This window comes from Neophocaena asiaeorientalis, unplaced genomic scaffold, assembly GCF_003031525.2.
Source record: "Neophocaena asiaeorientalis asiaeorientalis breed wild unplaced genomic scaffold, Neophocaena_asiaeorientalis_V1.1 scaffold40, whole genome shotgun sequence".
Taxonomy (NCBI): Eukaryota; Metazoa; Chordata; class Mammalia; order Artiodactyla; family Phocoenidae; genus Neophocaena; species Neophocaena asiaeorientalis.
The window spans coordinates 4,664,769-4,688,963 of NW_020185335.1; the positions used below are offsets into that span (position 1 = coordinate 4,664,769).

General features: G+C 38.6%; 1 protein-coding gene across 6 annotated transcripts in view; it reads left to right on the top strand.

Moving 5' to 3' along the window:
* The first annotated feature begins 4,401 nt into the window (after positions 1-4,401).
* The window catches only part of CNTNAP4 (contactin associated protein family member 4), a 259,706-nt gene continuing 239,912 nt past the window's right edge, over positions 4,402-24,195 (top strand). For all 6 annotated transcript variants that reach the window (XM_024735646.1, XM_024735648.1, XM_024735652.1 and 3 more), the window contains exon 1: positions 4,402-4,486. In XM_024735646.1, the coding sequence (XP_024591414.1) occupies positions 4,402-4,486 (85 nt within the window). The remainder of the gene's footprint in view (positions 4,487-24,195) is intronic.

Here is a 24,195-nt window from a genome sequence, read left to right on the forward strand (position 1 = left end):
ATATCCAGAGATTGCATCAGATTCCACAGGATAAGGGTTCAGCCTACAAGACTGTCATCCTGTCCCCACTGCAGACTCCAGTCACGAGTCCAGGTTTTTCACCGGTGTTTCTGACTGACCAGCTATAAATCAGAGGTTCCCGTGAAGGGTTCAAGGTCCCCAAGGAAGGTTCAATTAATTTGCTAGAGTGGCTCCCAGAACTCAGAGAAACATTTTACTTACTAGGTCAATGGTTTATTATACAAGGATATAACTCAGGAACAATCCGAAGGAAGAGATGCATTAGAGCAAGGTATGGGGACGGGCATGGAGCTTCCATGCCACCTCCAGGAGCACCACTGTCCCGGCATCACCACGTGTTCACAAACCTAGGAGCTCTCAGAATCCTGTCCTTTTGAATGTTTATGGAAGCTTTAATTACATAGGCATGATTGATTCAACTTCTAGCCCTCTTCTCTCCCTGGAGGTCAGGGGGTGGGACTGAAAGTTCCAATCCTCTAACCACATGATTGGTTCTCCTGGCAACCAGCCCCCATCATTAGGTGCTTCTAAAAGTCACCTCTTCACATATCACAGGACACCTTTACCACTGTCTACACTTAGGAAATTCCAAGGTTTGGGGAGGTCCTGAGCCAGGAACTGTGGAGGAAGACCAAGCATATATATAAGAAAAATATATTTGGTCATTCAGATGACCAAAATATATTTCTCATAAATCACAAAAAGAATAAATTTTGAGTAGCAACATCAACGAAATTGAAAATAGGAAGCCCAGCCTCTTCTTCCCCTAGGGAGACATCCACAAACCAATTGCCTTTGTAAGAAATCCAGAAACCAGTTAAGAGGTTCAGGCACCAGATAACACAATTTGCATGAATAAGAGAAACAAAGGAGTTGCATCTTAATCTCTTTCTAGTCTTTTCATGTGACTTTGTTCCACTATGACCCAATGATCCTTTTCCAATCCAAAGGACAGTCCAGGAGCCTCTATGCACACTGTGGTGGGTCATACAGTTCTCTGGCAGGTTGTACCAAGAGGAAATTGAAAGCCTTATTTTACACATTGGAACATTTTGGTTTGATTTATAATGCTTTCTCAGGCAGGGTCTAGCCCATAATATGCATACGCCAAACCTGAAGCACCAGCAGTTGTTTTTATCTTAATCGGTGGAAAATATAACCACAAATGCATACACAGGGAGAAATGATTTGTGACGTCTGAATCAGCAGTACAGTAATGTGCAAAATTAGGTCTCTACACTTCTCTGATTTTTCCCATTCAGACTGTTTTTTTTTTTTCCTCCCTGACATTAAGCACCAACTCTTAATGGTAGAGAGGAAGAAAAGAAGCACAAGTCAGTAGGTCTTGGTGACCATCCCTTTTCTGCCACCAATGAGTCATGTCCCTCTGGCAAGTCCGTAATTCCTCTCCTCCTCAGATTTCTCCTCTGTGCAAAGTGAGCTGTAATAATACAGTGATTACAAGAACAACATTGATTGTCTAACTCTCAGGGGCTTTCGCTTTACAAGCATTGTCTCAGCCATGAGGGTGATACTGTACCTGTCCTTGGTTCACAGATGAGAAAACTAAGAATCAGGGATGGTATGCAGCTTGCTCAAGGGCAGGCTGGTTGGAGGTGGCTCTGGAGCAGACCTTGAACCTGGGCTACCAGACTCCAACACTGCCCGCTCAAACCACTACTCTGTACAGTCAGAATGCAGATATCTAAGGCCAGTGAGTAACTGCGGACCCACTAAGTGTTAGGCACTCAGTGGGGGGTTGTCACACATTATATCACAATGGCTCTTTAGTCATTATTCTCTTACTTTTTAAGAAAAGGAAATCAAAGACCAGAGTAAATGAGTCATTTAATCAGAACCACAGTGAAAGCTGAATTCATATCTGGGCTTCTCTGTTTATAATGTCTAAACTCTCTCCACTGCGTCATGTGGTCCACGTGGCTCTCTCTCCTCTGTGGCCATCAGGCAGGGTCTGGCGGTGCAATGGCTTGAAATACTCAGGTACTTTATTCAGTGCCAGCCTCCAACTCATTCTATTACCATAACCCATTGATATGGAAAAATCCATCTTTAACGGTTGCTATGAAAATTTACACTTTGTCCTAAAGAAGTTATTATTGCCAGGAAAGGTTCAGTTATTTTTCATTTTTGATATGTGTACTGATCCTTTTAAAATGCATTCTCTAATTTATTTTATGGGAACAATTTTAAGTATAAAGTTTTAAAAGGAAGACAACTTTTTTCTCTTCTGGAGAAAAGAAGAGAATTTAAAAAAAGAGAAAAAGAGAACTTTTCTCTTCTGGAGAGCCTGAGACCCGTTCCCTCTGTGTGGAGTCATTGAAGGAAATACTTTCAGAGCTTTGCAGACCAGAATGCCGAGCCTACTCACCGTGGCACTTCGGACATACTGCGTAACTTTGCTGAGGCTCAATCTATTTGTCTGTTAAATGGGCACAATGATATTTCCCTCAGAGATTGCTATAATAATTTAAGTAGATAACAAGTGGCATATAATATGTGTTCAACAATATTTAATCCCCTTCAATAATTACTTAACAGAAATTGTCAATTTATATCTGCTTTTGCTTAACATGTTATGTTTGAAAATGACAAAATCAGGGATATAGGCCTAGAAATACAGAGTAAACACTCGAACAATGACCTTTCTTTTCCTCTGCTTTTTTTTTTTTTTTAAGGGCTTCAGGTTTTCACTGCCTTTGACAGAGGTCAGGAAGGAGCTGTACTCTTATGTGAAGGGCAGCAAGTCCTAGGGTGAGAGCAGTAAAACTGGGGTCAGAAAAACAAAGTTTAATCCTCAGCGCTTTATTTACTAACTCTATGATCTCCTCAAATCATTTAAATTCCCTATTCTTGTTTTCTCATCTGCAAAATAGGGAAATTAAAAATATCTATTCCGCTTTGTTTGTAGGCAAGAGCTAGCTCTTACGGTGAATGCTTCTGTCATTTCCCCCTTATTTCATTCATTCTATAGCAAGGTTGCTGCTGCTGAATGCTTATGTTTCTTCTTACTTGTTATCACCAAGAAGTGCTTGAGAATCTCAGTGTTCCTATTATAAAATTTAGCACATTCTAAGTTAGATATCTTGACATTTATTTTGAAGAGCTTATTTATCCTTCTATGACACCATGTTATACACTTATCCTTATGTGATACTAGCTCCATTATTTAAATACTTTAATATTCTATTCAAGAACTGGCCATATCCATGGATCAGCCATTTGAAGAGTAATTTTTCTGTAGCTGGAGATCTTCTGAATTCAACTTTACTCCTCTCTCCTTTAGGCCATTTGAATTACATCTTTAAATTGTTTAGGAGGTTTGGTGTGAGTGTGTGTGTGTGTGTTTTGGGCGGGGGGTTCCCTTTCTTCAGTATCCCATCATTTTTATTTTTGGGCCTTTTGGGAATTATTATTAAAGAATTTGATTGTAGAATGCCACTGTGTATTCACAGCCTGAAGCATTCATCAAAATAGATCTATCCAAAGCATTCAGTTTGTGGATTTGTACTCCTGATGCACTAAAATAAGAAATGTTAATTTCTTGCAGACTATTACTAGATGATTTTAAATATCTGCCAAACAGGAATGTCTGTTTCCTTGTGAGGCATTTCCATAATAAAATCCTGGCACCATAGCTGAAGAGGATAATTTTATATAAACAGAGAAAAACAACAGCAAGTATTTTCCCCAAGGACAGTTTTAGCTACCATTTACCAATGCTGCTTAGTTATTTCTGTCTCATTTTATGCTTTTGTTTTGAAACAAAACACAATTTTACCTGGATGCACTCCCGGATAATCAGGAATTAGCTCAGTATGTTGACTGGCTCTGCTGAAGGCAAGACCTGCAGAAAATCAGGAGGTTCCACCGCCTCGCCCCTCCCCCCACGGACATCTCCAGAGGGGAGAAAAGGGTTAAGGATTATTGAAGAATAGAGCAGAGGGGAGGGAGCCCCGAGGAGGCCCAGCCGCGGCAGGCCTCGCCTCCAAGTCCAGCTTTCATCAGCAGCGCAGCGCCCGGCGGAGCTCTGAGCGCTGCTGTGAATTTGGAGGAGGGACGCTGCTGCTGCCAATTTCTGGGACCACGGCTGCGAGGAGTGGGCGTGGCCTCGGCAGTGTGGATGCTCGTTCGGAAAGATGCTGAGCGCTTTTCAGTGAGCAGTCAGGGCTGTGGTGTGTGTGTTTGTGTGTGTGTGTGTGTGAGAGAGAGAGAGAGAGAGAAGGAAGAGGAGGAGGTAGAGAGACCAAGACACCCAGAGGTGCTGAAAATCCAGACAGAGCTGGGAGACAGACTGAGAGCGGGACTGGAGCCCTCGGAGAGCCACTCAAGATCTTTTGGGGGAGCCCAATGAATGTGAACATGAGGCCCGTCACCGGAGCTGTTCTCAAGACGCTACTTCTGTTATCTACTCCAAATTGGAACAGGGTTTTAGCTGGGAATTCCTGTAAGTATACAGCAAATGATTTAGAACTTGAAGGGGGCCTCTCTGCAAAACTTTAATTCTGTTGTTTTTTATGATTATTATTTGCAGCTGGAATTGCTGCAAAGCACATTGCTATAAATGAAGCATCACTTAAAATCTTGCAAATACGACTGGGTTTACACATGTCTTTCCTCTTGGTCTGGTCAGAATATGCAAAGTATCTTTTCTCTGTTTGTCTACGAGCAGAATCTTGTCCTCTTGTCTTTGTGTATTCATTGAGAACACTCAAGTTCTAGTAAAACATTAAATCATCATCTTAATCATGGAATAGCCTGTGAATGTCTTTGTTTCTTCCTTTTTTTAGGTTTCCTGAATTTTATTGGAATTATGTCTAACAGGAAAACAACTGGCAGACTTTACATTATGCTACATTAGCTTAGATTTCTGAAGTTTGCAATTTGGCAGACTGATAGCTGGCTGCATCTTTAGAATGATGCCAGGATAATAACTGAAACATACTGCAGAATTCAGGGGCAGAATTGGTAGAGGTGAACCTCAATATTAGGAATTGTGTCCTCACTGCCACCAGAATGAGACTTGAACACGGGGGCTTGATTCCTACATCTTGCTTAAAGAAATACATTCAGGTGCTTTTTTCAAAAGTATTATTCTTGAATTTTTAACTTTATAAATTTGTGATTGAATATTCTGATTCTGAGTTAATGGTCCCAGGGAAGATTTATTAAGACCTTATTTCTAATTTAAGTATCATCCAAAATAATTTGACAGAGGTCCCTTCATCCACTTTTTATTAGAGATAAGAAGTTTTAAAAGTTACATTTGGCCTAAAATCTCTAAACTGGAGAATTTCTCCCTCCCTGATGAATGATCAACAAGCCCAGCAAATACAACTTTTTCTCTCTTTCTTGGACTTTAAAGGAAAAGCTCATCTGCTTTTCAAGAAAGGGCTGTGAGGCCTGGTCAGGAATTTATGTCACTACAGTTCAAGCAGGTTTAGGTTGGGGGGACACAAATAAGCCAGGAACCAAGCATTTGCTATGGCACATCCCTTGAGCGCGCTAAAGCACTCTGATGTGGGAAGAACATTATAAATGACCTTACTGGCACAAGCCAAATGCTCGTTTACATTGAATGGCCACTGTGATTGCGTCCTTCCATTCAGTATTAGCTCATTTAATGGTGTGGTATATCTGTCACTCTGAAAGAAGAGAACTTCACTCGGACGTTGCACTGTTTTAGCTTCTGTTTTAATCTGGGGGTGTAAGAATCCCATGAGTCAATAAAATGTGCATATTTTCACCTAATCAAAATCTTGGAATGCTGTAATAGTAGCATTTGACCAACATTACAACAAACAAACAATAACAACACAGACCCACCCCCCCCACACACAGAAAGTTTTGTAGAAAACGCATGAGTAAATTCATCGTCCAACTACCGAAGTTCAGCAAAAAAGGAAGCGCTAGAGGTCACTCTTACAATGTAAAGCACATCATTTGAAGCATCCTTCCCTTAAGGAAAGCAGCGCTTAAGTCTGGCCTAGAGGCAGTCTTGTCTTTCCAATATGCTGACTGTTTGAGTTTATAATTGACTGATGTGACTGACTGGGCTATTAGTTGTTCACATTTGTTTATTTTCTTGAAGTCCAATAAAAGGCAGATCGACCTTCAATAGCTTCTTTGTAATATATCTTCTTCAAAGGAAAGATGAGCTGCTGAGAAGATCTCAGGAGAGCAGAATATTCATGGGTGCTTAGCTCTGGCTGGGCCTCTCCTGACACTTAAAATTTCAATCCTGATTCTTTTATCCTTGGTTTATTCTTCAGGAAGTAGTTTAATGCTCTTTTAAACATTTGATTAACTTAAAGAACCTATAGCATTTTAAATTATTAGGAACATTTAAATATTAAAGTTGGAATTCTTGGTTACCATATGTGTTAAGAGTTGACTGTTCTTAAAGTGTCATATATGCAGTTAAATGACTTCAGATAATTAAAGGTGCATTTAGTAATTTCTTGTTACTATCACATTGACAGTATAATTTGCAGCAGTAGATATAAAACAAAAAAATTCATTTGCCAAGTTTTATTTCATTAGTATTTTGTGGGGGGGGGGGGGAAGAAAGCAAAGCACTTATTACCAAGTCATGGTACTCCATGTATTGTATCTTTTTTGGAGGAACAAGTCTATATGTTTACCAGCAAGGTTGTAATTCAGCATAGTGACAAGTGACCATCAACCACCATAAGTGTTTTTAAAGTATTATAATAGCTCCAGTAATTCTTTTGGACAAAACTTTACATTAAAACATGAATCAATCTTGAACACCAATATTAAAGTCAGGGAGAACTGAATAAAAATAAAGGAAATTAAAGGTCAGTCTCTCGGGTGAATACAAAGACATTTTCCCTCTATTTACAGCTGATTCACCAGGAGCAAATCTGCTATCCACTGAGTCGGCCCAAGACTGCCCAAGGCCGCCAGTATGAAAGCTTACACAGGACAGGACTTTATACACCAGGGACAGCTCAGGGATTAGGTACACTTTAATTTGAATGTTAGTTGATCTAATTAATCAACAGGGTAAGTTTACATTAGAAGGTTTCTGTGCAAACACACATACATGTTCAGGTGTATCTATGTGTGTGTGTTGGAGAGGCACCAAGAGTTCAAGAACTCTCACAATTTGAGTACACAATTGCCTTACTTGTAGGCATGGTGGCAGCCATTTACATAGCAATGATTTGTGAACATATGTATATATTTATATAAAGATGCATAAACCACTAGATGCGTGTGCTTACACATCTTTGGTGACTGCTGACTCCTCTTCTGACTAAAGATGAAAAACATTGAAACCAGCCCCAGGTCTTTCCTCCTTGTTCTGGTCAAGGTGTTATTATATTGAAGGGTTCCTTCTGTGAAAGTTTAGAAACAGATCCTCCTAGTAAGGCTTGCTCTTTGATAAGCTGCACAGGCTGTTGTTGCTTTCTTCACTTGCTAATAAGATACATGCACTGAAAAGGGAGTCACCTCTTTATTTTTTTAAATTATTTAAAAAAATATTTATTTTCATTTATTTATTTATTTTGGTTGGGCTGGGGCTTAGTTGCGGCCGGTGGGCTCCTTAGTGTTGGCTTACGGGCTCCTTAGTTGTGGCATGTGAACTCTTAGCTGCGGCATGCATGTGGGATCTAGTTCCCTGACCAGGGCTCGAATCTGGGCCCCCTGCCTTGGAAGCATGGAGTCTTAACCACTGCGCCACCAGGGAAGTCCCTTTATTTTTAAATTGCTCTTATGAACCCACAGTTTCCTTCTGAGCATTAAGACGTTGTTGGGGGAGGGGTGGACACTGTAAAAGAAGAAAAGGTGTAAGTAAGTCAGCTAAGAGTTTTGCTTTTATTTTCTCTCTTGCAGATCATGTGATGGAAGCTCTCTGGCTTCAGGTATACTGAGAATATTTAATGCTTAACAAGTAGCTTATGAATGACATAATTAGAAGTTAATTTCTCGCTGTGTGCTTTCTTTTCCGTAATTGGAATAAAGGCTGTATCTGATATCTACCCTGAAAGAAGCACTAAAGAATATGTTAAAGTTAACAAAAGTTGAAGGTAATGACTTGAGTAGATGATCGTTCTTGTGGGCTCTGGGATGCCACCTAAATGCTACTGGACAGATTCTCAAATTGTTCAAATTCAGCCTTGTACCTCTTTCTAGAAACTTTCTTCTTTTCCTCCTCCTCCCCACCCAAATTCTTTTCCATAGCAAAAAATTACTAATATAAACAATAAAGTACTGTTAAAATACAATTACAAGTTGCAATACATAAGTAGCTGACCTCTGGATATAAAGGTGAGCCTGAACTTTGACTCACTCTTCTAACAGCAATACTGATTTGTTTTCATCAATGTGGTGCGTTCTCCCCTTTCCTGATAGTATGCATCCCAAATCATTTCTGATAAGGGCAGCCTCCAGCTATGGAGATAACACAGCTCATAGCCAACAAGGAGTCGAACACAGGACTTCCATGTGATACCTAGTGCTTAACCTAAGTAAGAAACATTTTTATGTCTTCTAAAATTAATTTCAGAATTTGTATCATATGTAAACAATTCCTTTATGGAAGTCAATCTCTATATCAAGATTGAATTAATTTACCTTTTTGGTGAAAACAAATTAATAGAATTATATAATGTCACTTGTAAGATAATGTAATATTTAGTTCAGAGGTTGGTAAAATATGGCCCATGGGTCAGATCTAGCCCACTGCCTGTTTTGTGTAGTAGCCTGTGAGGTAAGAATGGTTCTTACATTTTTTTCAAATTTTTTCAAATTAATTTTTATTGGGGTATAGTTGATTTACTGCATTTTGAAATGTTTGAAAAAAATTAAATGAAGAATTCTTTGTGGCATAAAACGATTATATGAAATTCAAATTTTAGTTCATTCTTCTCGTTAGTAGACCAGTATGGCAAAAATTCATACTCAATTATTATTATATTTTTAATTTTATCAATAAAATTATCTTAAAATTGATTTCCTTGTTATACAAGGACCTAAATAACATTCTTTACTCTCTAGCTCTTCATAGAAAAAGTTCATTGACCCTTGACTTAAATAATACACAATGTAATATAATGGTGTGACTTGGATAGTAGATAAATTATATACTGCTATGATAAAATTTAGTCTTTATTTAGCACGCAGATGCATTCCTCAGGGATTGAAGTGCTGAAGGTAGTGCTACAATTGCCAGGAGCTATAACAGAAGAAGCCTTTATTAGCATCTTCTTCATATGTGTCTTCTTAAAGATACTATTCTTCAGAAATCTTGTTATTTCCATGCCTATGAATTATTTATAACTACTTGCAAAGTTTCAGCAGTCTTGGCTGCTAAAGAGACACTTTCAATCTCAAGTAATCCCCTTAGTATAAGAAGTTCAATAAAGTGTATACGTAATTGCAGCTTAGATATTTTGAATGAAAATTCTGTTGTTATTTTATACTTTCATGAGTGTAAAATATTCCACTCCATACTAATGAGGAACATGCATCTGAAATCACTAATTGGATGGAGTAAATCATCTTACTGGAAGAATGCCCTTGTCCCTATGACTTTTACAGTAGCAGCTTCCTAAAAATTCTGAAATTGGCAAACTTTCTAGAATAAATTGAAAAATAGATTTTCACTTAAGCCCTGCCCACTGATAATTCATAATAATTAAGCAGGTGCCTTTTACCTACTCATGCCAAGATAATTAATTTTTATGTAAATGCCTTGTCCGTTTGGAGTTGTATTTAATTTTCATTTCCAAGAACTGATGAGTGGCCTCATTTTATTTACATTATACTCTTTACTACAGTGGTTTTTTTTACAAGTTTAAGTTAAAAAATATGATACGATATAATATTTTAAAAATTCTTTTCCTTGAAATTTCACTGTAGCATTTTTTCCCCAAAATAAATGGCCATATGTTAAAATGATTTATTTTTCATAATAGTGTTTACAATGGTGCAGAACTAATGAAGATTTCTGTCTTATCAAAAGACCAATTTCCAGATCAAAGACAGCCTAGGACCGTCTCATATAGCTTACTTAATGTGACTTATTCTGGGTGTGGACGAGAATGATGATGGGATTCATGACTCTCCATGGTAAATAGATGATAAAGTATCGTGACACTTGCATTACATGGTTCTGAACTTTTTTACAATAGAATATCAGTCTTGCTTTGCAAACACCGCTTTGTCACAATTTGATACTGTATTTAGAATCTGAATCTCCTTTACCTTAGATAAATTGTATTGGGACCTTAATGTTGTCAACTTACGAATCATATCACTGACTAGTCAGGTTATTTGGGAAGTTCTTCTCTGTCCTTTTAAAAAAATCTTTTCTTTCCTCTGTTGTGACTGAAAGTTTACAGAATGACCCAGGCCCTGAAAATAGTAGGAAGAATAATAAGAATTTATCCAGCATTGTTACATAAATCCCAGATATGTGTATTCAGATTTGTAGGTGACTGTTTCTGGTGAAATATTAAATAATGCAGAGTTTGATTTTTTTAAGTGGCCTGGTGTTTCCATTATTGCTTAGCTTAATTATTTTTTCATTTTTATCGACTCAGAAATCTTGGCCTCAGTAACTTGTTTACTATTTATTTAGAATTATTGCAGTTTTTCAAGTTAACTGTATGATAAGGAAGGATGGACCCATCACAGAATATGTGCTTAAAATAGGGGGTGTTTCATGGATTAACCACGATCATGAGGTGAATTGAGCTGTGTTCTTGGTGGTGGTGGGGTGAATTCTCATAGAATATATGGATTGTTGTTTTAATGGGTATTTCAGGTGGGACCTTTTAGAAACACTCTTTAACAAACAGACCTTTAAAAACATGTCTTGAATTGTAGCATCACATGCTAAGGTCAGTTTGATTTGGGTCCCTATAAAAAGGAAAATCTCAGAAAGAGAAATAAATGCCCTAAACTAATTGCAGACAAAAAATTATGGAGTTTTAGAAGAACTCGTGTTTATCACTGAAAGTCCTTAAAGGAAGAATGAACTCATCAAAAAGCCTCAATTAACTGAATATACTTAAATGAATAATTCACCCACAATATTAATATTGTAATTTAAAGTCTTTGAGTTTTTTTTTTTAAAGTTTAAAATTTCTTGAGGAATAATGGATAGTTTACCCATAAGACTAAGTTACAATAAATGCATTTCTAAATAATCAAGATGTCATTGACCATTGGATTATCTTCTTAGTTACTTTTTGGGAGAAACTTTGATGTCTGAGATTCCAGCATTTGAATTTTTTCAAGGAGTTCTAAGGCTGTCGTTATCTGGCTGTGTGCTTCAGTTAGGCATGTATGTATACATGTGTTTATTTATTTGACTTCTAGAACTATCATTCCTTGTTTATAATCTATGAATTTAGACCTTCCACGGTACTGATCACTCCAGGGTCTTGGTGACTCTGTGTTGGTAAATCTGATATGCTACTAGCACAAGTAAAGATATTTTTGTTTCCCAATTGACTTTCAGAGGATAAAGTTTTTGCAAGCATGTCTTTTGCCAAGGTATTCACATACATGGTACCTGAAACTACAGTATTACTTACTGGTAAAGAATGTACATGCAAAATACATTACAAATTGTCATTATTACTTCAGTTCTTCTGAGGTGAGTTGGTATTTGGAAGAGAAAGGGTATGTGCTTCATTTTTTTTTTTTCTCCCAGTGCATTTTCATCATGGTTCACGGAAAAGTGGTACTCTGGTCATAAAACCAGAGAAATAGCATAAAAGAGGTAAAAATGAGCCCATTTATGTTACAGTTAATGAGTCATTCCAATGTAATAATTGGAAAAGTGAGTGCAGCCTAAAAACATTTGACATTTTAAGTAGTTTAAAATTAGTAACTATAAAATTTTTTTATGCTCTAAGTATTTAATAGAACAGTGAAGAAATTTACCTCTAAGTTTTTTAAATCACAAAGGAAAAAAAGGGTGTGATATGTATCAGTTGTCCTACAGCTCTAATTACTTTATTTAGTGAGTACCTCTTATTACTTGGCAGTGCTCTAGAATAAGATGGTATGTGTTTCTAAATTATAAAAAACATATTTGTTTCTGTAACCATTTTTTTTCCCTCACTGGCAAATATGGTACTTACAAGTGAGGTCACAGGTCGATATTAGTTTAGAAATAGTATGTGAATATATAAATTCAACTGCTTTCCTAAATTACATTTATTGTATAGTTTTAAGACAAACTACAACCTGTAATTTCATTAATTCAGTTACTCTGAAGTTATAACCTACAGAGAGATATTTTTAAAAACTTTATTTATTTGCTCACGCTGGGTCTTGGTTGCAGCAGGCAGGCTCCTTAGTTGTGGCACTCGGGCTCCTTAGTTGTGGCACACGAACTCTTAGTTGAGGCATGCATGTGGGATCTAGTTCCCTGGCCAGGGATTGAACCTGGGCCCCTTGCACTGGCGTGGAGTCTTGACCACTGTGCCACCAGGGAAGTCCCGAGAGATATTTTTTGAATGTCCGTTGAAGGGCATTGATAAACTCTCCTAGGAATTTGTTGCAAGTCTTGGAGTTGGGAGATGCTTGGATGGCAATGAACAGACATTTGACCCTGTGGCCCATAGCTGAGAACCCCACATTTTCCTGTTAATGTAAACCAATTACCTTTGTGTATCAGACTCAAAAGAGAGATTTTTGAGAAAATTTGAGAAAGTTCAGTTTCTCTCTGGACTAACAGCTTTGTTCTAAAAGATTGAATATGTATTTAGATCTTCAAGACTTGTCTTTGGTTTTCAAAGATATTGATATGTGTTTGTCTTTTAATGTTCATCAGTAGATAACCAAACAGAAGAAAGGAACTAAATGCAAAGTGGTCTGTGAGGGAAATGAATTGCTGAGAGGAAACTGTCAGCGTGTGTGTCTGTGTATGCGTGTGTGCACGCGAGCGTGCATGCATATGTTGGAAGATACTTTGGGTAGGGACTGGGAAACAGGCCATGTCGGCAGAGAAATGGAAGACAATCCCCTAGGTGGCACATTTTCAATTAAATATTGTTGGGATACATGATAAGATTTTTATTTTATTGCTACTATACCAGAATAGTCTCCTGTATAGTTTTAAAACAGTATGTGGGATTAAAAATAGCAAGAGGTCTTTCTGGATCCAGTTTAAACTCATCCCAAGCAGAGGGACAGTGTTGCCCTTTTCTGATCCCAAAGTGCTTTATTTTCTAGCCAAAGGCCATGAAGACCTCAGGATCCCCAATAGTTAATTCAACTTCTAGTCAGTCTCGGGGTGCTAGTCTTTCTGAATATGGCAACAAAGGCAGAAAATGGCAGGAGAGGTTTTGACTTAAAAGCCGCTAGATAAACTGAAACATAATTTAACTCTTGAAGACAATGTGGTAAAGTGATACTGCTACCAAGAGAAGGGCAGTCTAAACAAAGTTTTGCATTTTTCACATCCATTCACTTTTATCTCTCAATTTTGGCGGATTTTGAACAAAAAGAATCTATCTCCAAGGCAGAAAGCTGCATGAATGCTTAGCAATCCTCATAATTAAGGATTTATAATACATATTTACATTTGCCATGTTTTAGATGTTTAGGACTTAATTAAAAGAGCATTGCTAAAATAAAAGCAATTCTATCTAAAGTGGTGGTGAGGGAATTCTGTACAAGGTTATAAAGCTGCTCAATTAGGCTCTTTTGTTCCATTGTGAGTATGATTTCCGTGCTTATTTGAACTGTTGTACTTTAGCATGAGCCTGTATTATAACACTGTTAAGAAAACATCACGCGCCTTGTAAAATGTCATAACACAACTTCAAGTATCATAAGATGTGTAGTCCTTCCTAAAACACACAAAAGAGAGAAAATTCGGGAAAAGAAATAGCGTACATGTAGGAAAGCAAAGAGCAAACACTGAAGATCACTTTTGGTTTCTTAAATTCATAGCAACCTATAGGATCTAATCACAAAATGGAATATGATAAAATATTTCATAGTCAAATGTCTACTACAGAAATGGAAAAAGGAGGCTACCAAAAATATGATGTAGAATTTTGGGTACTAAGAATAAAATTATGATCACAATAATTTTCTATGCTTGATGCATAAAACTGAGTCATTTGCTGGTGTAGCCTTGTAAATGATCATATTCATCTCTTAAAAGCCTTGATATGTGCTTGCCTTGTCTCTCTCTCTCTCCCCCTCTTTCTCTCTCTCTCTATTATATATATATATAATTATATATACAAATCGCAATATGAAACAGATTAGTATGAGAAGAATGTATGTAGTATCATTAATCACTGACACATTCTCTAGAGAAGATGCCAGCAGCGCCCTCTTTTTCTGAGTTAGCAAAACTGAGCCTTCCGTGATCACTTCCCTGGATTTGAGGATGATCTGGCTGTGGCATCTGTCATCTTTGCGATTGCCAGGGTTGATTTGGCTGAGAGACCTGCAAGGCAGCTGTCCCCTTCCTCCCTCACTACTTCCTGTGACTCATGCAGTATTTTTAAATACTACACATATATCATATTTTTAGGTGTCTGACATAATGAATTGATGTTTTTAATCAATGTTTAAGGCTTTTATCAAAATGAAAGCGAGTCTTGTCTCAGCTGTTATTTCATTGTTAGGTGTATATTAAGTCCAAACTTATTAGCGTAGCAAACAAATATCTTCCTCCTCTGAATTTGCTTATATTTCCCCTTTCGTCTGTTTTAATTGCTTTTTCTTCCTGACAAACCTGCCCCCTTGCAAGTGTCCTCTAGCCTCTGTCACCTGGTTTTTTTTTTTTTTTTTTTTTTGCGTTTGTTTTTACCGCTCCGCGGCATGTGGGACCTTCCCAGACCGGGGCACGAACCCGTGTCCCCTGCATCGGCAGGCGGACTCTCAACCACTGTGCCACCAGGGAAGCCCTATATTCCTCTTTTAATTGCACACATTTTTAAAGATTATTTTCTTGTAAAATGTCATCATTTTTTAAAGATTCCTCTCATGTTTATTCCTCCTCATGGTAAACATTTGGGACTTTCATTGCTATTATTTTATAGTTCATAGCTTTCCACACATGACATATGTTATCATTAATATTGAGAAATACTCCTTTTGCATTGGGCTCTGTGGACTCTAAGGTGGTGGAGTGTACCTCACAGGCCTGGAGGGCAGACATTATTATCACTATTTTACAAACAAGGAAACTGAACTTTAGGAGGTAGGAGGTATTTCCAAAGCCACTGAGTAAGGAAGGGTAACCTGGGATTTGAACCCAACTTTCACGATGCCAAAGCCATTGCTCTTTGAAATGGAATACACTCATCTTCTCCGTGAGCCTTTAAGAGCACCTCCCCTGAGTATTAGAACCCACACTTGCCTGTTTTCAGGGTTCCCTCCCTGGTGTGATAAATTATAAGGTAATGTGCCTGTTTTCTTCCAAGGATTCTGTCACTTGTATTTTATCAACAAGCTCTTCCTTACGAGTTGAAGTAAAGTATCAGACGTCACCCAGTGTATATATAAGTGTAACTTTTTCTCCTCTGAGTTCCACCGACAACTCCCTACCCTTGCTCACTGATACCCAAGGACCTATCCATTCTGTCTAAATTCCTTCTTTGAGTCGATAGTTCCAGGAACAGGTTCTAAGGGGCTGGAACAGCTCAAATCACAAAGAAAAACCAGCTCCTTTCTGCAAGATTGCAACAATGCCAGACCAAGGCACTCTGCAATTTTGTTTCTTGCCTCTGTGAAACCCCTCTCCTTCCCCATGTTCAGGAATACGCTCCCTTTGGGTGCTGTATTAGTCTGCTAGGGTTGTCATAACAAAATGGCACAGACTAGGTGGCTTAAACAACAGAAATTTATTTTCTCAAATTTCTAGAGGCTGGAAATGAAAGATCAAGGTGCCAGCTGGGTTGATACCTGTGACACCTTGCTTCCTGGCCTGTAGATGGCCACCTTCTCACTGTCTCACATGGCCTTTCCTCTGTGTGTGATCAGTCAGAAACGGAGCTCTCTGGTGTGTCTCTTCCCCTTCTTATAAGGCCACCAGCCCTATTCCATTAGGGCCCCACCCTTATGCTCTCATTCAACCTTAATTACCTCCTGAAAGGCCCTATCTCCAAACGCAGTCACATGGTGGGTTAAGACTTCAGTGTATGAATTTGGGGGAGGGGTGGGGTGGTGTACATAATTCAGTCCACAGGAAGTGCTCTCCCTGTTTCAACTGCCTGAATAAAACGTATCTTCTCTTGGTATTTGAGACAGATATTGCTCTGACCTATTGAAACCTGTCAAGTGAGTGAAGTCATCTTACAAGTTTTTTTAAGCTGTCTTCTGATGGACCCCTTCCTCAGTGGTGTTGCTGGGATCACGCACAGTGTGCTCCTCCGCTAACCCCCACTGCCTGGTTGCCACAGACGCTTGCACTCCCTGACCCTTCTCTCTTGCCTTTTATCTGGGCCTGGTGCTCTCTAACTGCTTCTGCCAGAGAGTTTCTGACATCCCGCTATCCCCCTCCAAATTCTTTTCTCCTTTATGTTACCGAGTCCCAGTTGTGTTGTGATTTGCTTCCTGTGCTTCTCATGTCCCCTTCCCAAAAGTTGATTTTGCAGTTTGTTTCCTCTGGCACTTTTCCACTTCTAATCTGTAAAACCCAGAGCACGCAGATTCTCCCTTTATTCCCTGGGATGCTTTCTTTGTCAAGCCAAAACCAACCAAACACAACGTAGGTAAAACAAATGCACAATCATTTAAAATTTGTAGAATGCTCTCCTAGTATTAAATTCAATTTAAAATTTGTCTAATTTAAAATTTGTAGAATGCTCTCCTAGTATTGGGAACTGGGACAGATGTTCGCCATACATTGTTTCACTCAATCTTAATGTAGCATCTGTTCACACCAGTGTTTTCTCTTATGCATGCTTTTCCATCATCTCCGGTGCATTTCTCTTGTGGCTAAATATTCTTTGTCTTTTTAAATGGTTCTTCGTAACTTATCAAGTGGATATGCTCTTATTTAAACGTTAAGAACCAATTGGTTGTTCACTGATTTATTTTTAAAGTTTCTCAGTCTACCAGTGTCTGTTTCTAGTATATGGCTATCTTAAGATTCCTGTAATTCTCTAAGATCACAGGATCTTAAGCCATTTACACATGTCAGTGTCATGAAGTGTTCAATTGTCTTTGCCCCACTTCAGTGAAAACCTAAATTTATTTTGGAAGGAGAAATTTAACACAATAACTGTCTACACCCTTCCCTTTCCTGCTCAAGAATTTATAACACTTAAAGATGGTTCTGTGTCTCTTCCGGTTGTATCATTTGTTCAAACATGAATCAGAGGTGGTGGGTAGAGATTGCCACACTCGACAGATCGCAGGAGCACATCTGTCACCCTCCAGGAAACCTGCTCACTCATCCATTGGTCTTGTCAGTTACACACACAGCCGTCTCGTCTCTATAGCCCTCAGCAGCATCACCGATCATCCCTACATGTGTGTCTCTCAGGAGCTTGGTGCCCGTGGCCTCTGATAGGCGGCTGCAAGTGCAGGTTTTCAGTTGTAACCGTGAGCCTAGTGTCTTCTCCAGAAGGCATGAGTCACTGTTTATGGAAAGAACCTCTTAACTGCCATATCACTCCTCCCTTGGTACTGATTTTGATTTCTTTCTGGCGTCTTCCGGTTTTGTCTTCCTTTAAAAAAATAATTTCTTCCATCTTTTTGAGAAAAATTTCAACATCTCAACAAAACAGATTAGTATTCCTCCCTACTTTTATTCCCTCCTTAATCAGGAAAAGCAACCTGTATTTAATGAAGATCACAGTGAAAAAGAAAAACTTCAGATTTACAATTTTGAATGAGAACTCTGTTTCCACAGCTAAACCAGGACCAATACCCCTTGAGCCAGTCTCCCAGAGTGGATATGATTCTGTGAAATATCTGATATGCCTTTGAATGGTGTTCATTAATCCCAATCTCTTTCTGAAAAAGAAAAATATCAGAGAGATTCAGAGCACTTTGTGTCTCACTCTTTCTTTGACTACTGACCCCTATTCATCTAGCTCAGCTCTCTTTAATATTTCCTCGTTACTCTGCACAAGTGATACACTACACCTTAAAAATTTGCTCTATCGAAAAAGTCCATGAGATCACCATTTCAGTATTATTATTTTTTAAATTAATTTATTTTATTAATTTAGTTTTGGCTGCATTGGGTCTGCATTGCTGCACGCAGTCTATTTCTGGTTGTGGCGAGCGGGGGCTACTCTTTGTTGCAGTGCGCGGGTTTCTCCTTGCAGTGGCTTCTCTTGTTGCGGAGCACGGGCTCAAGGCGCATGGGCTTCAGTAGTTGTGTCACGAGGGCTCAGTAGTTGTGGCTCTTGGGCTGTAGAGCGCAGGCTCAGTAGTTGTGGCGCACAGACTTAGTTGCTCCGCAGCATGTGGGATCTTCCCGGACCAGGGCTCGAACCTATGTCCGCTGCATTGGCAGGTGGATTCTTAACCACTGCACCACCAGGGAAGTCTTCAATATTATCTTTGATATAACAATATTCATGAGCTTTCTAGTTCTAGGTATAATAATATTGAATGCTTTCTAGTTTTCTTTCTATCTTCCCAATCACACGAGTAAAAAATATTAAGGGAAAACGATTTCCTAGGGCATTAATTAATTGGTTCTGAAATGAATTTCTTCTTAATTTGTACAATCCACTTTTTTAGGTGGACTTCTGTGACTGCACTTTAGGCAACCTTTCACAAAGTATATCTTCACAGTTTTAAGGCTATATGCTTGGAACTAATTGGATATTGTTGAAAATAAATGTATTTAATTTCACCTGCTAGTCAAATACGAGGTGAAATACTGCAAGCAAATGGCTAATCCGAGAGTTGAAATTTATTGCATCTTCTTGAATGCGCTGTTTTTATTTTTTTTTAATTAAAAGATACAATTGATGCCCAGAACTGAATGTAGCATTTTTAGCAGAGTGGCTGGAACTGAAGGTTGTGATCAGTCTTTACTCTTTATGTTCAACAAGACTTTTTTTTAAATTAACTAATTAAATTTATTTAATACACATAGAGCTAATTCAAGTAATCTCCTTCTTCTTCAATAAGAATTTCTTAAGCCTTACATTCTTCTAAAAGTAAGAGATATAAACAGAGTAAGTACCTATCTGTCTAACAGTTGCCATTGCAGGGGTTCTGCTTATTTTCTAAGTGAGCTTCCAGTGTGATGCACAGCAAAAGAAATATCAGAGTTACCCTGGAGTTTCTATATTTTGGAGGGTGAGTGTGGTAGGTAAAGAAATTATCCATCCATCTACTCAACCGCTAAAACGACACGTGAGTTTTTTCCCTAGTCAGGCTAGTGGGGTAAAATCATAAATCCTTGCCAGTCAGGGACCCCAAACCATTTGGGGAAGACAGAAAGACATGCCTTAAAGTAATTCAGATGAAAAGTAGGCCGTGATACACACTTCACTTCAATCTAGATTCCTGATGTAACGCCATTCTGATTTATTTGGTAACCTATATGTTTCCTCTCATTTCCTTTAAAAATCAGTATATGACCAGTAATATTAGTAGAGTTGATATAAGATGAGTTATTATATTTTTCACTGACTATGAGTTTGGAAATTTGTCCCCATGAATTACACCGGGTGAATATGTTCCATATTAAATGACCCCTATAATTGCACTCATTGGGACTCTGGTTATTTTTCAGTTGGCACTGATGATTTAGAGAATTATACCTAAGAAAGAAAGAAGAAATACCAACTAAGAATATTATAAAAATTCTTAGTGAAATAATGTTTACATTGCCTGGATGTATTTGGTTTCATACAAACAATTTTCACTGGGTGGGGTGATTGTTCATTCAGTCTATTAAAGTGTTCCTTACTCTTATAATTTTTGAGGCTTCCTGGGCTTCTACCTTACTCTGCTCCTTTTATTCATTTATTCACTCAGCAGATATTTAGTAAGCCTGTACACTGTGCTACCTATCATTACACATGTCTGCAGCATCAGTGGCTTTGAAATGTTACAATGGTCAGAATCGGTAACTTCTTGCTAACAGTTGAGAATGGAAGTTTTGACTCCCAGATACTTAAAGGCTTTTGAGATCATATTTTATGCCTAAGGTTTTGGTTTTCTTACAAGAAAATGTACAGTACTATTCAGGGTGCTTATAGGGTGGTTAGTTCTATTACACGCAATGTGCTCAGTTGCTGTTTTGGCTAACTGTTAACTAGCCCGCCCTGGGCTTAAAGCTCAACATTGCCACTTTCTAGTTCTGTAGACAAGCACAGCAGTGTGATCGCCATGATGAGAGAGAGGAAGGAATACAAGGCTTCTGGGCTGGTTATAGGCAGAACACCAGAGAAAGCGATTTCTTGGACAAACAGAAGAGCCAGGAGGGGGAAGTAGGGGGAAGCACGTTCCAGTCTGAAGGAGCCTCACAAAGCGTGGAGCATTGGAAGGCACTACAGGGAGAGAAGGACTGGCTGAAAGTGAGGAGTGGCAGCAGGTGAAACTAAAGAAATAGTCAGGAAGCATCCCAGGTCATGAGGCTTATAAGTAAAGCAAAGACCTAAGTACTGATACTCTCTAGGGGATCCTCTTATTGTTAGAAGCGTTATATGTACACGTGTGTGACATAGATTAGATCTGTCTTTTGTAAAGTTAAAACTCTTGGCAATATGAAGGAAGGAATGATGAGGGAAGGGGAATAGAGTCTGTCTTGGGAACACGGAATCTGATATGTAGCGGGTGAATTAATTCCTGTAAGAAGTAATAAGAGCTATAAATTGAGACAGTGACAGTGGAGACAGACTTGTTCCGTGTGAACATGTAAGACTGACAGAATGTCATGATTGATTGAATGTAGAGATACGTGAGGTCGAGGAATAGCCAATTCCAGTTATTGGCTTTTATTTTATTATAACTGTTTGTATTCTAAAAAGTGTAATATGCTTTTTGTATGTAGCTGCTTTCTTTCTGAATAAGGAATTTTAATTCACTTATATTTGTTCCCTTTATTTTTTCATTCTCTTCCCCACTCTGTTTACAAAGGATCATATTTGAATGTTTTGAGATTGTGTGTGGTATGTATAATGCAATATTTTATAAAAATCCATGCCATGGCGGTATACTGAGTAAAACCTGTCTGAAAGAAGGCTCACACAGAGTACTTTCTGGCATCGCATGTTGTTACATTTTAATGACATCTCTTATTTTTGGCAGGAACAGGAACATAACCTGAATTGAAGGTTTTGTGGACTGTTCTTCTGCATCACTGATAACTATGTTTTCCTGTCTCCCACTCAAATATCTACCCCCACCCCACCCAGATGTCTTAGAAAGTAGAGATTCAATACTTGCTCCTTCTGACAAAAGGTTGAATTCCTTTAGTTGGGTTGTTTAAAGGCTTCAGGACAAATACAGTCTGGGTTGAAGTATCTGTCACTTGATGTGTAAAAAGAAGACCTAGACAAAATAGAAAAGCAAAAGTTGATTAAAATTTTACAACTTGCTCTTCAATGTAATTGAACAGACATTTACCAAGTGCCTTCCATGTTGAAGCATGTGCTAGAAAACAGGTATATAAAGATGTACAGACTCTGCTCTCAAAATGGAAGAGAGAGAGAGAGAGAGAGAGAGAGAGAGAGAGAAATGGTACTAATTGTACCATTTTTGGAAATGCCTCATAATTTCAAATCCACTTCTTTTGCTGTATCTAAGGATTCAGAAGCTATAGGTGAATGCTATTGAATACTGACTATCTTTGTTACCTCAAGCATTGAGAAAAGCTAAGGTAATTGCCCCTCTAGAGGGCTTTAATCCGCCAGTGTGTTTTACAGGGTTACACAATCTTGTGAGATTTAAAAGTCTGTGGCAGGAAACATTTGAGGCTTACAGTTGCTCTCCAGTGGCAACTGTTACATTTTTAAAATATGCCCCTGGACACATCTAGCTATGAAGAAAAACCCAGAAGGTTTTTACTCAACAAAGTTGTAAAGAAATAACCTTTTCTAATTTATAAGTGAACTTCGAGGATTTATGAAAAATAAGAAGAAAAGCTCTTTTTTAAAAAATATTTTCGTATTTTGAACATCAGAATTTCAAGTACAACAAAATCAGCAACTGGTCTTTAACAAGCTATTTAAATTGATGATAACCATTTAGCTAACTCGTCTTGACCACTTAACATTTCAGCATTTGTAATACAGTTATTTAATTTAAATTTTGCTTAAAACCAGCAAACATACATTCAAAATTCTATTAGGTAGGAATGTGCCCTACCCACATTAGTGCTCTACATTGCAAAGAACTAGAGCTATTAAATGAATTATAATAAATCATGATTATTTATATTTTACTCAACCACAGTAACATATTTCATTTATTATGTTGCACCTTTAAAAAATAAAAAGGGACCTGTTCTTCCAGGTGTGCATGCATATCATGAGTTATTTCACAATGGAAATTAAATCCTTAGTACTGAAGAATGAGATAGTGAGTTTACAGGAAAATCTTGATTTCCATCTATCACTTAAACTTCTCCGAAGTTAATTGAAATATATGTTCTCAGGCTATGAAATAATTGGTTTTTATTCCTTACATTTGTCAAAGTTTACTAAACAAAAAGAAGCTGAGAAATTTATGACAGAGAGAGAGAGATAGATAGACAGACAATAGATAATATTTTACTCATCTAATGGTTATATGTAATCCTCCAGCACGCTGTTTACAGTCCCTCTACCCAAAGACTCCAAATAACTTGCCACTTCTGATTTTGTTTGGCATTTGCAACGTACTAAAAACGTCTGTTTTAAATATTTCTTTTAAAAATATTATTCATGCTACAAGACCCGATAGATACTAACCTAGAAGGCAGAAATCATGTCTGTCCTCTTTAGATCAAATGTGTTATCTTTTCCTGATAACCCATAGTCAGAGACCCTTCAAGACACTTTTTATTTCTCTGCTACCTTCACCGATCTCTTCGAGTGATCACAAATTACTCATTCTTCCTTCTTCAGCATCTCTATATCCACCCCTTTCCTTTCATTTTACTGTCACAGCCAGAAAGGTGGAGGCTTTTCAACTACACTTTGCGGCTGAGCGTTTAGACGGGGACAAGAAACGTGTGAACACAGAATTTCAGTGTGTTGTTTTACTTACTGTGCAAGAGGCTTATACAGGGTGCCAGGACGACAAGGAGGACAGTTGAGCCCAAGGAGGTCAGCTAATGGCCCCTTGTACAGAGGCCGTTCCAAGCTGACGGTCTCAGCAGTGGCACAGAGCAGTGGAACCCGAATAGAACTGCTAGTTTAATCAAACTGTAATAGCGGAGTTTAACCAAAATGTAATAGTCCTGTAGCGTTCATAAGAAGGGTTGATGGGATGGGGGCAAGCAGAGTTGAAAATGAATTTAGAACGAACGCTCCAGGTTTTATGCGTGGCAATTAGATTATTTAGATTACCCCATTCAGATGCGTGTGGGAGTAGGAAGGGAGCCAGTGCCGGGAAGCAGCCAGAGCCTCAGTTCTAGCGCCCAACCAAGTGGAGAAATTCATTAGAATCTGAAATTAAGGCAGAAAACCAGTAAGTGGAGTGACCACATTCCTGGAAGTAATGAGGTGGCTGTAGCCATTTGCTCTCCAAGGGCCCAGTTGTCTGCAGGGATATTGGCCAACTGGCTTGTAAACCATCTCCAGGATCACACTGCCATCAATGGGGACATTATCTGATAAGCAGACCCTCAGGCTTTCTCTTATCAAGCAAAGCGGTGGGCTTTTAATACTGATTATGGATTGGGGAGGCGTAGGTAGGGCAGAAATGATAGTCATGTGAAGTCTGTATTATACTGATTCATCTTACCTGACTGTGACTCAGTGTTCTCTAGAACATGGTAGAGATTTTTAATTTCAGTTTTTACAGTGTTTTATCTTCAAAAAATTAAATTAGGGCTTCCCTGGTGGCGCAGTGGTTGAGAGTCCGCCTGCCGATGCAGGGAACACGGATTCGTGCCCCGGTCCGGGAAGATCCCACATGCCGCGGAGCGGCTGGGCCAGTGAGCCATGGCCGCTGAGCCTGCGCGTCTGGAGCCTGTGCTCCGCAGCGGGAGAGGCCACAACAGTGAGAGGACCGCGTACCACA